The sequence below is a fragment of the Trachurus japonicus genome, chromosome 5 (assembly GCF_045865225.1).
Source record: "Trachurus japonicus isolate A0001 chromosome 5, Traja_1.0".
NCBI classification, from domain to species: domain Eukaryota; kingdom Metazoa; phylum Chordata; class Actinopteri; order Carangiformes; family Carangidae; genus Trachurus; species Trachurus japonicus.
The window spans coordinates 32,089,645-32,107,033 of record NC_140911.1 but is presented as its reverse complement, the minus strand read 5'-3'; the positions used below and the strand labels follow the sequence as shown (position 1 = coordinate 32,107,033).

Here is a 17,389-nt window from a genome sequence, read left to right as displayed (position 1 = left end):
TGTTGCTTATCCAGGGGGGCTGGAGCCAATCCCAGCTGACAGAGGATGGGGGAGGGGTACATCCCAGGATTTCCAGACTATCACATATGACCCTACAACATTCATATACTCACATTCACAACATACAGGCACTTTCAAATTTAAGGGAATGGCATAACACGCAAACTCCACTTAGAAATTGAACCCAGAACCTTCTTGCTCTGAGGCAACAGTGCTGCCACTGACAACCTTAGTGGCCCCTAAGGACCTGGGGTCTCGCATAATCAGATTTATGCAACTTAAAATATTTGTAGAAGACGAGGAAAGGGGTGCCGTTAATGGTTAAAACAAGTTATACATTTGTTATTTTGTTATTGCCATTTGGTAAAATGGGCATCTGCCCTGTGGCCCCTAAGGGTCCCTGTAAGCTATAAATTTCACTGCATGTGAGATTTAATAAATTGTTTTGCAAGAACAAGGCAGGCCACATGCATTCAAGGTCCATGTCTAGTTTTAAGGCCTTGTATTGCTCCAGATTTGTACATTTGATGATTGGACCAGAGTCAATGTTGGCTTCAAACAGCAGGTTTTTGGGCCTGGGTTTTCCTAAAGGCTTTAATCCACCCATGTAGGTTTATGTAGGTGTTTTATGGTCCAGAAATAAACACAAACTGCATTTCCCTCAACATATGACTCATTGGCTGCAGTGGAAGAATGACTCTTGGTCTCTGTTCCCACTTTGGCAGCACATAGGCTATCTCTTATGAGCTCTGATATGTCGGATCTAATTAAAACAACATGCTGTATCGCTGCGTCTGTCTGGAGGGTTGTGCGGACAGCGGTGACCCGGGACTCTCTGGGGTCATGAACACACATGCGTGCAATTGGGGGCTTTGTTTAGAGAGCAGCAGTAGCCGGTCCTGGCGGCTGACCCTTTGACCGCACCATCAGCTGTTTGCCCCGCAGAGTGACCATAGCTGCTCCAGACCCTGCCCCGCGTCAACCCCAAACATCCTCTCTTGCTTCATGGGCGATTGTATATCACTCCACTTTTCCTAGACGTTTCCCACCTACCACGCGCTGCTTCCTCCATCACTGGTACGCAGGAATATTGGTCAGTGCGCGCAGATCTTTTAAAAAATCATTTCGTGTTCATTGAACCAAAAATGAATGACACATTAAATTGCTCCAGATTGGAGCGAGTGAATTTCATAGCAGTAAATTTAAGCGCACAGATCTCGGATCAGTGGTCGCTTGTGCTGCCAATTAAAATCTATAGAACAACTTTTATTCCCCCAGTGCCTCAGCTTGTCAGTGCATGCTCTTCTCCCAGGCTGCTGGGTGTCCTGTGTAAACTTCAGAGGCTGCAGAAGCTGTGAATAATGAATGGTACTCCGGTGCACCCCCTCCCCACACTCCACCCCCTCAAACCCCTGCCATCATTACCAAGTCAATGGAGGGAGGCAGAGAGCGCGCAGCGTCTGCGAGTCGAGTCTTTCTCCCGTTAGTCCAACATCTGCAGTGAGGAAGTGTAGGTGAGCTGCGGTTTTTTCAGCCAGTGTCACACACCAGCTGAGAGCCAAACAGAGAAAGAGAAAGAGAGAGAGAGAGAACACCGGCAAGTGATGGCTGAGGCAGTTTTTGTCACTTATGCCCATTTCCACGCGGAAGACTCTTTACGCGCCTTTTAAGTTTGGATGTCTTTCATTTGGCTTTAAATTAACGAGATGCTTTTTCTTTTGTGAACGTCTGAGTTTTACTCATGAATGAGTTTGCCTTTAACTCACAAACATTTTTTATTTTAAAGCTGTAGTCTCACCCCAGAGGAAGAAATGGATTTTTTATGTTTTTCTTTTTTCCTAATATTTATTATTAACGAAGTCCACTCAGTGCGTTATGGCATCGCCAGCAACCTGCAGCCCTATATGTGAGTAACCTTTCCCCTGTGTTTTTACATCTTCCTTCTATTTGACCAGTGGTCAGATTTTTCAGAGATTGTGTTTACTCTTTACTCTTCATCTTTACCAAGATGTTTTTACTGCCTCACTTTTCCTTTGAAGTTGGAGATAACTGCTGCTTCACCTGCACATGCACAAACTTGTGCCAAAGACTGAACCAGAGGCAGAAAACAGAGGCTTGTTGTGAAGTATTTTCCTTTTTTGTTTCAGATGTATCAAACAAGCATCTGGGTGACAGATCTATTTTGTAAAATGCTGGGAGATCCAATTTGATGTGGTGTGCTCTCATCATGGTCTTTATTTGCATCCATGCATAATATCACTGTGGTTTACATGATTATATGTTGGCTCCATGTGGATGGTCTGCACCGCATTCCTAACTCTGTCAGTGGTTTGTTTTAAGCCTGTGAAAGTGAAGAGCTGGTCAATTATAACAGGTATTTTAAACCCCATAAATGATAACTAGATGGCTTGAATTGAGCGATGAGGCTTCCTCTGCTGTTACCTGCCACTAACAATAAGGTCTTTCATATACAGTTATGTGTACAGGTGGAGGAGATGGTGATTACTGTTGTTTATGAGATGAGCAGCTGGATGTTGTTTTAGGATTCCTGCTGATCTCCATATGCCCGAGCCTTCCTGTCTGTCCTTGCAGAGTTACCAAAGGAGAAAATGTTTCAGAGATCGTGTTGCACGGGGGGGGTTCTTTTTCTTTTCTTTTTTTGTTTTTGTGCTGACTCCTCAGTGTGTGCGGTGCAGCAACTGGTGTGAAGACATCAGTGGCACGTCAGCCTGTTGTTAACCCAGACAGATTTTGTGTAAGAAGGACAAAACATCACAGTCAGAGAAGCCTCACCGTACTTTACCCCTGGGGTGAAAATGTTAACTGTCTCCTCTTTCAGTCTCGTATACATACAAGTGAAAACATGTATGTTCTCCTGAGCTTCCAGTGGAAACACAACAAATGTTTCATGTGAACTTTCTGGAAAATTGTGGCATGGTTTTGTTTTTGTTCATTTTATTTTGAAAATATTGCGCAGCAAGCTGGTAACTGATTACAGAAGTTGCATTTCATATGTTTTTGTTTCCCAGTAGACCTGGACTGCATCTCAAATATTTTCATATTTTCTGGTTATGATTTTTATTTTATTTTGGTTTTTACTTAACGATTGAAATTGGAAAATTTCATTTTCTGCTCTCATGCCCATGCTACCCCACCTAAAGGAGTTCCTCATAACCCCTTTCAGGTGAATATTTACTTAAATTACAGGCTGCATCCTGTGTTTGTAGCCCAGTGCTCTGCAAAGTGCGAGGAATTTCCCTTTAAACCTTTAAAAATACCAAAAACTTGAAAGCACATAGAGCCTCACACCTACAGGTAAAGCCCTCACTTGACAATGCCTTAATCCAAGCTTTGTCCATGTATCTTTGCTGCGCCATTCCTTTACAGTGCTCATAAATTCCCCCCCCCCCCGCGCTGCTATCTGTGCAACAATAAAAACATTTTGACATGTTAAGTATTTTCACCGCCGCTTTTTCGTTCCAGGCCCAATGTGTGCGTAGAGAGGGAGGTGACGCTGGTCGCCCAGAGGCAGCCGTGTGTGCAGGCCTTCACACGCATGGTTAAAGTGTGGAAGCAAGGCTGTGTGGGGCAGTCGTGGTGCATGGGATACGAGAGACGGTGAGTAATACGCCTCCATCTGTGGTCTGTCTACACCTGCGATTCTTATGCAAACATCTCCCTGCCAGCCTCACCTGCAGGGGAAGTGCTGCTTTGATGATTAAGCTCTGGCTGCAGAACAAAACATTAATTAATGCTTCTGGATAGTTTTCAATGAGTCATACAACAAAAGGAATTTTATCAGAGGGGTTGTGATGCTTCATTTAACTTTGTCTCCAAACAGTATCAAACAAGAGGAGGTCTGACTCCCTGACCTCCTCCCACCTCTCCCCTCCACATCTCTCCCTCTCCCTGGTTCTGTAATCACTGCTTTGAACCTCTTGTACAGTTAAGTGCAAGGTGTAGCCCCACTTCACCGAGCCTACCATCTATTTAACACTCAGACGCCAACATTCCTTTGAAGGAGAGTCCTAATGCTAACAGTTTAGCCTCTCTCTCTATCTCTCTCTGAGTCACATCGAGGAGTTTATCACCAGGCTGCTCACACTCGCTTTCTCACCCCGCGTCATTTACCGTGTTACCAAAGCTCCTGCTTTTGAAGGCAGTCAAGGCCACAATTACTCGCTGTAAACAAAACGTGTTCCCACAATGCGTAATGATTGAGGAGCAATGAGAGGGGTCCCAAAGTACAGGGATAGGCAGCGTCCTCTGAAGTGAAGAGTCTGCCAGCCTCACCCTTTTTTAAAACGGTGACTTTCGAGTCTGGGAAAATGTTTGCGGAACATTAAACCGCGTGTTACTTGAAAGACTGCGAGCCATTTGAACAGATTATGTGTTTCTTTTTCTTAATCTTAACCACATGAAACTCTGAGAATGACATGTGCCAAATATTAAGTCAGATAATCCCAATGTATACCTGTATATGCACAGTCTCTTATTTTATAGGGGGATACAATTAAGGCTCTTGTTTGATTGAAAGTTTCTAACTTGTTGCTTGTCATTTCAACAGGACGGCGTACTACACAGCATACAGACAGGTCTACAGACAGGATTATCAGACTGTGTACAAGTGTTGTCCCGGATGGTCTCAGCTCAACGGAGAGGCTGGTTGTCTTTATCGTGAGTTTCTTCATTTTCCTTTTTGCCATCACTTAAAAAACTAAAAGAAATTCATGTTTATCAGCAACATTTTTGTGTGAAAGAGAGAGAATGTGCTGGAAGGTATGTGTGCTGAGAGACAAATGTGTCCTCTCCTGACTCAGCGGAGGGAAGGGATGTTTCAAACATCACCTCACCACTGGCACAAACCTCTGAATGAAAGGTTTTCAGAGAGAGGTCAAAAGGGTCAAGAGGTGCTTTGCCCATCCAGACTCCTCAACAGATGTTATCAGTCAGTGCCATGTCCGCAGCGCTCGTGTTGTTACAACAGTCCCACAAGGTTTAGATGTGGTCGCTGGGGAAAATAATCCTCCCGTGCTGAAAGAGTTTGAGTGTTTAGCATTCTCCCTCTAATTGGATTTGCATAACTGTATCTTGTTCTGCACGCAACAAAAAACAATTACAATCTGAGTGAGGTCGTGGCTCTGCAGTGGATACACTCTGTCTGGTAGTTAGCGTGGTTATTTCACAAAGTGCACTTCAGGTCAAAATGTTTCCTGTCTTAAAGGGATAGTTCAACATTTTGGCAAATTGGCCCATTGCCATAATCCCTAGTTTTAGGAGTACGTTCGTTACCTTTAATTGTCGGTGTAAGCTATTTTTAGAGTGGTGGAGCAGAGCTGCGAGCTGCGAGCTGCTCAGAGTTACAGTACAGAGGCTCATGGGATTTCTTGGTTTCCCTCATCAAACTCATCAAATCACGGAGTTGTTTTCGAGGTAAATTCATTCAAAACCGCTGATGCACGTTCCCATCGGGGGCAATTTTTCCAGCAAGCAGTCTCTGCATTTACCTCGAAAATAACTCGTCTTGTAACGTTCTGTTATTATCTCAGAGCGTGGTGAATGTGCAGGTCACAACTTGTCCACGAGAGCGTTTTGGAGTTGTTGGGTTGTGTACTTGATGAGTTTGATGAGGGAAACCAAGAAATCCCATTAGTCTCCATAGCGTAGCTCTGAGCAGCTCACGGCTCTGCTCCGCCGTTCTAAAAACAGCTTGCACCGACAATTAAAGGTAAGAACTTACTCCTAAAACTATAGGGATTATGGCAATGGGCCAGTTTGCCAAAATGTTGAACTATCCCTTTAACTCCAGTCTTATGTTAAAATCTTGGTTCTTATCCACTCAGTCGTGATGACACTTGACATCATTCTGAGGTGAGACATGCTCAACTAGTTACGCTGAAGCCCCCAGATTAGAACGATGCCCATCAGCACAATGAGGGAAAACAAAGTGGATCTTCCCACCGTAGCTCTGACTCATAGGTCCATGTACGGACAAGTAGTTCTGCTGGTCACACCGAAGCTGCCAAGAGCTCATCTCCTTGTGGATCAGCTTAGCTTCACACCGCTGAGACCGAGAAGCCTCCTTTGATGGGATTTTACAGCCAGTGGTCCAGATTGCATAGCCTGCATACCATCGAAAGACCCTTGGCAAAGCCTTCCTGTAAACAGTTTGTCCCCTGTCCGGTTAACTGACAAGTGAGTTCCCACTTCTCTATCCTCTGTGCCCATGCCTGAAAACAAACTCTGCGGTTAACGCCTCCCTCGGTACAAAACACGCTATACCCCCACGGGGGAGCCCTCTGGCAGGACGAGGCTGGGCCGGCGAGCAGGAGAAGATCTCCTAGATGTGCCTTTCATCAGTGCCTTATTATGGCATCAGTGCTCTCTTCAAAGAGCTCTTTGTGTCCAGAAAGAAGGTTACAGTATTAAATTATACAAGGATGCATTGCACTGTCTCCTCTTCGGGGAGTCTGGTTTGTTTTAAGACGCTCATGAAGAAATGTCTCACAGAAACATCCCTCAGGACTGCCCAGCGTCTCCCCTCACTTAAGTAGATGGATGGTGGTGGTGGGGTTTTGTTTCTCCTTTCGCGTGACAATGGCTGCTCTCTTTCGACATGAGACAGGGCTTTTATCTCTGTAACCAAAGACGTGGCAGCACTTTGAGATGGGACAAACTAATCACCCTTTTCTCTGAGCCATTGAACCGGGATAAAAGGAAGCTCACACTGCAATCCTCCCTCTCCCACTCCTGCGCACTTTGCTATGCGCTATCAGTACTGTACCTCAGTCAGCACAAAACAATCTGTGCGGCTGTTTTCAACAGCACCTCCAACATTCAAAAGGGGGGAGAAAAAAAAATCTGCTTTGAGAAATCTGCAGCTTGAAAAAAATCCCCCTCGAAAAGCCCCCAAATGGGGCAAAATGGGGAAGATGAGAATGCTTTGTGTGTGGATAGTGATTTAGTGTCTGGCACTTGTTGTCTCTCGTCTTTCTTTCTCTGTGTGTGTTCCCTAATAAAATGTCTGTGTAGGGAAATTAGACTAATGACCTGTGGTCTTTGTGAGGCAGCTGAGTAGAACTGAGGGTCAAGACATGTTGTGGATGCAAGCGCACACACAGTGGCTGCGATGTGACAAGTTTGTCAGTGCAGCTGTGTGTTTTCCTCCTGCTGTACTATCCATGCACTGTGCAGATGTTGTCGTCCTCCCACAGTTTTGTAATTTACGGACTCGGTTGTTGCTCTCTCCGGCGTCCTTCGCTTTGCATAATTAGTTGCATATTTTGAAAAATAACGTACCACAGCACAGCAAACGTCTGGTTATTGTCACATTTTATTCCACTGTTTTGACCCCCTCCCTATTTTCCATATTTCTGTCTCAGGGTACTATCATCTAATTATGAAGGTTTATGCTTTTTCCATTAACACAATAGCTTTGATTTGGAGTTCCTGAATGGTTGGCAAATATCTCAGGCTTTGATTTTTTTTTGTTTGTTTTCCAACTGAAGATGTTTTCCAGCATCACTGCTACAATGCTCACTTATGTAGAAATTAAAACTAGTGCTGCAACTCATTTAAAAGCAAAAACAAGCAAACCTACAGAAACTTCAAGTGGCATATGATGATGCCATACGAATATTACTTAAAACACTTATATGATGCAGTGCAAGTGAGATGTTCATGGTGCAGTGCAAGTGAGATGTTGGTGGTGCAGTGCAAGTGAGATGTTCGTGGCTGCAAAAGTCAATACCTTCCAGGCTGTACTAAGGAACCTAGTCCCCAAACTCATGTGTAGACGAGATGAGTCAGAGTCAACAGCGCCATCATGGCTCTAACCAATCTTAGGAAAAGCTGTATTTGGTACACATCAAGCCCCAGGGAGCACTGGCATAAAAGCCTATTCATTTGTTTTAAAATTATTTGTACATTTTATAGTTTTATTTAATAATCTGTGTCTCTTTGTTTTGTACTTTTCCTTTCTTTTAATGGACCATGAGTCTGCAATAAAAATATGATGATGATGATGATGATTAGAGTCTGGAGCCTACAGAAGAGCATTAGGGCCAACAATGGAGACTGTTTTTTTAAGATTCTGAGATAAAAGTCAAAAATCAATTCTGAGATAAAAGTGAGAAATTCTGAGATAAAAACACAGAGATTTCTGAGATAAAAAACAACAACTCAAAATCGCTGAGATAAAAGTCAGAATTTCGTAGATATAAACTCAAAATTTCTATGGTTGTCATTTTTTTTCTTCTTAAAAATGACCCTTGAGCAAAAACAATTAATTGATGATAAAATGATGTTCTGTCCTGTTTAAGAAGTTAGATCTTCATCTGTTGAAAGCTTTTGTAAGACATCTCGAGTGGAGGCAGAGCGGCCTGTTTGAAGCCTGCCCTCAGCACAGCCGAGGTGACTTTTGTGTGTTTTGTCAAGTCTCCAATTGGCTCCGTGACTATCTGCTTCTCCCGGAGGTGAAGAACTCTTGACTTTGTGATGGCGACTTCCTCCACTTAAACGTGAGGAGGACCACTCAATCAACGGGTCAAACCTTTTACCTCAGCCGGCTGCCACGGGCCGGCCGAGGATGGACGGGGGTTAGCTTGGAAGTGGAAACAAGCAGTTATGTTGATTGATGGCCACAATAAGGTTTGTGACAGGGGCTGAGGAGCAGGGACAATGGCTCTTCCAGTTTGTCGTCCTCGTTAACTGCTGAATAGGAACTGGCCTCCTTTTGTGGTGCGACCAGGCTGGCAAAGGTAGCTAGATGTGAAATAGGCCCATGAGGAAATGGTCCTCTGTATGTCCATGGGTGGTCCTCTGTATGTGTGTATATGTGTGTCACAGAACACGGCGACGACTATGTCATCGGTCATGGGGACCGCATCGTGCATAGCTGAACACAAATAGACGCAGGGCCAGATGTATACAGAGATCCAGACAGAAATCAGCCAACTGAGACATAACATGGATGGAGCATTACATACTAAAACAGGGGTGTGATTGAACTTGTTTGTTCCATCAACACACAGCCCCCTGGTTACACCGGCACAAGGCCTTTTGATCTAATGAGTAATGTGAAGTGAGGAAGTAAGGTCAGCCGACAACTAAGCTACCACATTCTTCAAAGTTTGTAGAATTGCCGTCAGATATCAGGCTGTGAGGAAATACCAGTTCACTCAAACACTTGAGGTCTGTTTGATTTGGTTCATGCTAAATGGAAGAACTTGTGGTGGGAACCGACTACAGAATAACACTTTATCTAGTACGAGACCGCTGAGAAAACCAGGCCTCTCACAGCCCTCAGACAGGCAGCTGAGCAGACACAGACTGATGGACAGTCGCAGATATGGACTCATTTTGCCGACTCATCATTAAAGCTTCCCTGCAGTAGGGAACTTAGGTGTAAATACTGCATCTATTTATTGGATGTCAATGTGATATGAGAAAATCCATGCCAGATTGAGGCAATATAACAGACTGCAGACACCGAGGGATGGTTAGTTTAGGACCTAAACTAACCATCCCTCAGACTTTAGGTGTAAAGTAAAATGATTGGGGTTACATTACCCGACCTGTCCATCATTTTTCACAGAAGGATAATGTCTAAGGCTCAGGACATCATTCAGTGTCCTGACCATCCTCTCCATGCCGAGTTTGAGCTCCTTCCCTCTGGCAGGAGATTTAGATTGCCAAAAGCCAAATCAAATAGACTGAAAAACTCATTCATAACACAAGCCATTACCCAACTTAATTCAAATTCTAAACAGTCATGATACACCCCACTTACTTATGTATTTATTTATTTACTTACTTATTTATTTTCGATTGTATGGAACAGCTCCCAGTTTGCCCTCTGGGATACTTGTCATTTCAATGTTGCGTGGATGTACTCTATATGTTCTGTGTTTTTTTTTTGTTTTGTTTTTTTACCTTTCTGCAACATGTATTTCCCCTAGGGGACAATAAAGCTGAAGTTGAAAGTTGAAAGTTGAAAAACTGTACAGCAGTGTTTTTCAACCTTAAGGTCGGGACCCCACGTGGGGTCGCCTGGAATTCAAATAGGGTCCCCTGAAATGTCTAGCAATTGATAAAAACAATTTTTTTGTTTTTTAACTATTTATTATTCTTTTAAAAATTTTCTTTTAAAAAAACACACACAGTCTTAATTCTATACTTTAACTTTCTTGAATATAAATTGAGTTCAAATAAAATGCAGCATAGCCTTGATAGACATGCACTCGTGCAGTCACATGATTGCAGGGTCACCAGAAATGTTGTGATGTCAAAATAGGGTCACGGGCCAAAAAAGGTTGGGAACCACTGGTGTACAGTGTACAGCTAGTAAACATCCATACAGTGCTATGACATTGCATTGCATTTCAGTGAGTCACAATGACATTAGAGCTGGAATAAATGAGGCTGCAGAAAACACCTCGTGCTCAATTTGCCATTCAATTTCTCATAGACAGTAATTTGCATACAAAATATTTCCTGTTTAGTCTTAGTGTTTGGCATGCCATTACCCTGTCTAATTAACATCACAGGAACATTATGTACGTATCATATCAATATTTCCTCCCTCTGTTTGGAAATAAGGATTCTGGGAGGTGTATTGTGTAGATGTATACAGTATGATGAAGGATGCAGGAAAAGCCCCAGCTATTAAAACTGCAGAGTTTTGCACATTTCAACACTGTTGCTAAGCATTATTGTTCCTCCTGACCTAGTGTCTTGCTCAAATGGTATTTAAATCTTTTCAAAGAAACCTGTCAGAGATCATCTGACATAGCTAGCTCTGGTTTTCACAGGAACTCTTTTGAAATGACACATTCCTCTGCAAGGCAAAACATGATTTGTTGCCTTTAAAATACAGTGCTCGGCTCGGTGCGTACCAATTATGGCCTCAAACGGGGCCCTGAGCGTGGGCCTTTGTGTCTGTGAATTGCCCTAAATGTGGTCTCCCTCTGGGTCACACTCTGGGGGTTAAACAGATCGACGGTGCCTAAACAAACACAGGGCTGCCTCTGTGTTGATGTGGTCATCCCCTTCAGAAGCTGTAAGGGTGACACCTGCTCAGCGGTTTTCAGTTTCTCGGCACGAGTCGCTGACCCCTGCTCTGTCTGTCTCTTCTTTTTGTGGAAGCTGCTAATCCTCTCAGAGAAGGTGTCTTTGTAATAGAGTTGAGGCATTCACAGCGACAGATGAGAGTGAGTTTTATGCCACACTGCATGCCACATTAAGGAATTATTTCAGGGAAGATTAAGCAGGGGCTCAGGATGGGGGCGGCCCAAAAATGCCCTGGTTAGCTGCCAACAATCCTGTGTGTCTCACATCTCAGAAGGGGGAATGTACATTCCCCTTGTTGTCTCTCAGCCATGCTACCCTGAAGTGACTCCGAGAGACGTCTGACCTTTTACTTTGTTGCCGGCGATTTAGTTCATTTAAAGCTTTTTCACCACAAGTTCGGAATGTCTCATTAATTTGATCTCTCACAGCCGGTGGTAATATCATTGTCCCGAGCAACTTGGATCTAGTTGAAACTGTGCAATTTAACCTGACCACTCAGAATTTTTTTTTTCTTCTGCTCATCTGTCATCTGTTGCTTTCACCACATCAAAACCCCCTCACATTTAGATAATGACAGAGGTGGTTATGTTAGTTATGCTATGCTGAAGCAGTGCAGCGTATCTTAGCTGCTGCAGACAAACAGTCTTGAGGAACTGGAAGTCATCATGTGCAGATAAGCGGCGGTGAGACGGTCTTCCTGTTGGAGCAGGATTCCAGCGGCTTCACCAATTCAGCAAAATGTTGGATTACTGAGCACCACGATGTCTACTGTGGTGCTCTATGTTATGTGTGGGAGACAACAGGAGAAACAAATTGGTGTGTTTGGTACAGTGCGCCGTGTGAGTGTGTGTGTGGGTGTGGATATATACAATGCCACTCAAAGCTTGGACACACTTTCTCATTCATTTGAATGGGAAAGTGTGTCCAGATTTTGACTGGTACTGTATGTGTGGGCCATTTGTTGTATGACTCCCTGGATAGACCAACTGTTGAGCAGGTGTCGGAGGATGGGGCCAGATGACAGGCGGATGTTTAGGCTGAGCGCTGGTCTCCGAGGAGCGCTGTAAATCTGCTGAGAGACATGGATGAAATTGCTCTGGGCTCATCTATGATTATTAGAGATCACTTGTTAAAGTCTCGCTCCTTTGCTTGGAAATGTTATGTTATTCCCACTTGGCTGACATGATACAGTTGAAGCCAGGCTCTACACGCACTTGTGACAGCTTACATTTTCACACCTCAGAGTATTTTCTCATTTCCTCAGCAGAGCATTGTGCCTTTTTGCCTGTGAATATTTATTTTATTTATTTATGTATTCTAAGAATCAAATCTTTTTGTCTACAAATTTCAGATTATACTTGAATACATATTATCATCAGCTACAGTGTGTTTGCTGGTGTTCCTTTCACCTTCTGAGTGTGTGTATCATCATAATACCCACTGTAAGAGGTACCACAGGCAGGCTGGAGTACTTCAGCAGATGTTTATTGGTTTCATTTCTGACTGTGGACAGATGTTATCACCGCTGTAATGTTGACAACTGTGCAAGATAAAGTCACAAAACTTTACAGATGTGAGATCAAGGAGATGGCTGAGTGCGATAATGGGTGTGATCTGACTCGGTGAGTCCTTGCTGTAATAAATACTGAGTAGGCTACTCATGACTTGGAACATCATGACGGGCGCTGAGCCTGAAAATAGTCAAATTTGAAAATGATGAGAAATGATGTTAAGTTTTCTTTTTTCTTAATCATTCTAGGTTAATACAACATTTGTTTTCCTAAAATAACCAAATGTTTTTTTTTATTGAGTCAACTATCAAAATGATTATTCTTTACATTTTTTGTTGCTTGAAAAAAAAAATACTTTAAACAATAATCATAAGCCAATTATAACACATAATCATAAGCCAATTATAACACATTATAATTATAATGCATTATTGATGTGGGCATTGTCAGCGAGTTACTTACAATTATAATGTATTATAATACCTGGCCTTATAAGTCATGATAAAATGCTTTATAGTGTGTTATGATTATAAAGCATTATGATCATTTATGAGTGTTTATAACTATAGTTATACACTGCATCATAACTCATTATAAGTATGGTTATAATACGTTATAGAGATAGGCATCAAATAAAGTGTTACCAAACTAAATATTAATTGAAAATGAAAGCGCAATAAGACAAGGTTTTGGAGCTGCTACACACTTTAAAAAAAAGTTTCACAAAATAAAAGCCTGACAAGATAAAGTTCAAATCACATTGTTACTGTTTGAGCTGCCCTGGCTTGCACTGATACCACTAGTATGACCATATATGGTCAATAAATGGCATCACAGCTGGCAGCACCTGGTGTGGTGATTGGTCATGCCGGCTCTGGTTGGATTAGATGGGCTGAAAAATGCATTTCTGGCTTTCAGAGGACGTCTCCACGAACATACGAGGAAAGAGCTGGCACTTAAATTCCTCTTGTGATTAGCTGGACTGGGCTTTTTTTTCACTCCGGTTGTCCACATGTTGCCCGTCAGGAGAAGCAATGATAGACATTCAGTCCTCTGGACCTGTCATCACTGAGCACTGCACTCTGCTCAACAGAGTGCAAACAACAGGCCTGGCTCAAACAGCTGTCTCACTTCACAGGGATACTGGCCTCAAAACACATCAGATAAGCCTACAGGCAGGCCGACCACAGCACGCGTTTACTGTACGTCCACACACTCACACACACACACACGGACAGTTGTAGGTGAAGGACTGTCATGATTAATGTGAGTGTATGGAATGTGATGATACACCTCTGAGGTGGATTCACGTGTCCCGAGCTCTGGCTGTTTATAGGTCCTGGATTCTTTGAATTTCACCTCCTAATGAGTGAGAGCTGTTTGACTCGGAGGGATTCATGGATGTAAAGGCCACTGGCTCCAAGAGATGGATGAGCCACACTCACCTTGTGGCTGTCAGGCCCACGGGCACATCTGTACTGTACGATTGTGACAGCGATCAAAAGTTCACTTAATCAGTCCAGGTCACTCTCAGGTAACGTAACTGTGCAGGAAAGAGGCCAGTTTTCCCTTTAAAAGCCACATAGGCTGTTACTGCCAGTCACGTTAAGCGCTCAGAGTTTAGAAATCTCTTCCACTTTGAGAAATGAGACAGGTTTTTGGCCAAGTGGCGGATTCCTCTTACATTGGTTGGTGTGAATGAAGGAGTCTCAAGGTTCTTCTTTAGTCAGGAGTTAACAGGCTGATGATAAGGCTGTGATAGAAAGAGGTCAGTGTTTGAAACTGCAGATCTTGACATTTCGTGGCAACAGCCAGGTGTCTGTGCTTCGCTCACCTACTTTTTTTTCTTCTTTTTTTTTTGTCTCTGTCTTTTCTCACCGCCTCGTCCGTCCGTGCAGCTGTGTGTAGCTACGGCGTGTGCTTCAACGGGGGCCAGTGTCGGGAGGGATCCACCCAGCTCTGCGACTGTCCTGCGGGGTTCAACGGGCCCAGCTGCCAGTATGGTGAGTAGCAACATCCTCCTACACTGTGTCAGTGGGTTTTTTCTCACTCAGCATTCATCTTCCATCATTGTCAACTTAGGGATGCAGTGTGGAGTTTGAAAAATAGCCCACAGTAAAAAAAAAAAGAAAGAAGGGAATTGTGAAAACTCTTTGCAGACTGATTGAAAGCGCTGGCAGCCTGCCATATGATTAAAACCACCTTTCTGGCTCTTTGCTGCAGCCTGCATTTTCAGTCAGCTCTCCGCAAGCCTCCATGACGAACGCTGTTTGAGCGATCGCCTTTCTCTCGGAGTGACTGGGAATCTCCTCACATCAGCAGTTGGCTTCTTTGCCAGCAGTTCAACTATTTAATCAGCAACTCCATTGTTGAATTTGAGCTGTTGAAGTAAAACAGTGGAGGATGCTGTTGTTGTTCTGATAACACCACACGACAGGAAATTCCTCTTAGTGTCAACTTTTTTTTTTTTTTACCAGAATCATCCATCTCTGCCTCGAGCTTTAGGCCCTCCTCTGATGACACAGACTTTTGCCGCTTGAGTCAAGTTCACACTGAAAGGGGGCAACTGAAAACTCTGCTCTCATTTTGTAACCATACTCAGACCTGACTTCATGCTTCCTGGGCCAATATCTCAGCTCAGCTCTTCCCAACAGCTCCATCAGTGAACAGGTTTCTCAGGAGATGTCCGGTTTATGACGCCTCTTAACATGCGATATATGTTCGCCCCCCTGCGTGGCTTTTACAGGACTCATGATCAAACCTTGGGAAATCTAGCACTGACAGCGCATCTATATGATCAGAGCTCCCCGTGGCAGCTAAGCTGACCTGGCTTACTTCTGATTACTTCATGCTTGAATGAAAGACTTAATCATAAGGACGGAGGATCCATGTACACACATGCTAAATGAGGTGCTGCTGAGCACAGCTTAAGGCCACTGGGTGCCCAAACAAGCAGGACCTGATGGGTCCAACGGAGGTCTTTTAGAAAAGTGAAAACATCTGTTGAACATCGGCGCTGATCGGTGTTGTAAAGAAGACAAGGACAGTATAGGTTTACCTCAGTCGACGGGTAAAAGTAGCAGAGTTGGTATCTACTAGGAATGTACCCGAACCCAAATACGTTATTCGGAAGTACACAAATAATGTTTTGATCCAGAATAGGTCTCCTGTCCGAAGTTTCTCCTCATTATTCGGGAGCTTTTTTCTAAAGAAAAAGAAACATTTGGATGCGTGTTTTGAGCCAACTACAAGAGATTAAAACAAAACGGAACAAAAAACATGTTGGTGCATGTTTTGAGCCAATCACATCCATGCACGAGACACTGCCACAGTTTGATTTTGGTCAAGACAGTCCCTTACGTTACCGCAGAGGAGCAACAGCACATAACCAGCTGACTCTGGTTCACACTCCAACATAGTGGGTGGTGGTAATGCACCTTAACGGGAAAGAAGCGGCTATTAAACGGTGGATAAATTTCACATCAAATGTCACACACAATAAATACCAAAAAAATACTTTAAAAAAAAAGAAGTTCTAGTTAGCTGAGCGCTAAAGCGGAAGTTAGCCGGTTAGTTTGGTGGAAGTCTCTAATGCGCCCACTTCCAGATTCTTACTGAATCTGAAGTTTTTCTTAAAAGCCCGAATCTGAACTCGAATACAATTAGTGCACTGGCTGTACACCCCTAGTATCCACACTGAGGAACCAGGTGATTGGGATTTAATCCTCTATATTCTCAATGCACTGGAGTGTTCCCATGTGCTGCCTCTGATGGGATACCTGCCCTCTGTGATCTCCACAGTAGCAGCTCATCAGTCACTGTGATCAGGGCTGTGCTGCATTTTTCCCTGACACATAATGATACATAATGGTACAGAGTGGTGAAGCAAAAGGCCACACCGGGATACGATGCCCCTCATCCTTCACTCCCGACCATGAGAAACAACAGTGAGATCCTGACCTCTGCCAGACTCGACCAGGACTAAATCATAACCGAATGTTCGACACGGCTATGCTCAGCAAAGCCTTTGTTCCTTTTTTGAGGAAGAATACATTTGTGGCATTTGTGGAGCTCTTCTTGACTAGATACAAAGTACTCTTTTTTTAATACTTGGCAAAAGCTTCTTTTACCATCTGTGGCAGGTGCAAGTTGTATATTTTAAACGACTGACAGCCATAATTTTGTGTGACTAAAGAAAGAGAGAATGAGTCTGGGTAGACCAAAGTGAAAGTACAAAGCAAAAGAGGAGAAATGGAAGAATATCTGTGCTGTTGTCAGATTGTATCCATTAGTTTAATGTTTGGTGTAAAAATCATCCTGAAGAGCCCAGAGAATCACCAGACCAAATGGATTTGGTGGATGAAAATACATTTTTATCACCTCCAAAATAAATATCAGAATCTTATCAAACGAAAACAGAACTCTTCTCTGGGGTTTCTGGCTTTAGATAATGTACATGTTTGCTAAACCACAAACCATCGTGCTCATCCTGTTTTCATACTTTAATACTTGTATTTATGGTCTCATTTTAAAATATCAAGCAGAACATAAATAACGGACATAAAAACGTCGTCCGGCACCTGTTCCGTTTCCAGTACGAGGATTGCGGTAGGGGCTCTGGCACGGCTTCACCTTCTCACAGAGTGCATGAAGAGGTAGGAGGAGCTGTGTCGAAAGATCAACAAGACTTGTAGAAACCTAAATATGAGACTGATGTGTTTTGGCCAGTGTCCTTGATTTAGATCATGCTTCCAAAAAATATTTCCTCAACACACTTACATCTCTCCAGTTGCCATATTCCTTATCTT

General features: G+C 43.4%; 1 protein-coding gene across 1 annotated transcript in view; it reads left to right on the top strand.

Moving 5' to 3' along the window:
• Positions 1–1,365: 1,365 nt before the first annotated feature.
• The window catches only part of megf6b (multiple EGF-like-domains 6b), a 66,587-nt gene continuing 50,563 nt past the window's right edge, over positions 1,366–17,389 (top strand). The window contains exons 1-4 of the mRNA XM_085775499.1: positions 1,366–1,514; positions 3,484–3,618; positions 4,568–4,677; positions 14,480–14,584. Coding sequence (XP_085631625.1) covers positions 1,366–1,514; positions 3,484–3,618; positions 4,568–4,677; positions 14,480–14,584 — 499 coding nt within the window. The remainder of the gene's footprint in view (positions 1,515–3,483; positions 3,619–4,567; positions 4,678–14,479; positions 14,585–17,389) is intronic.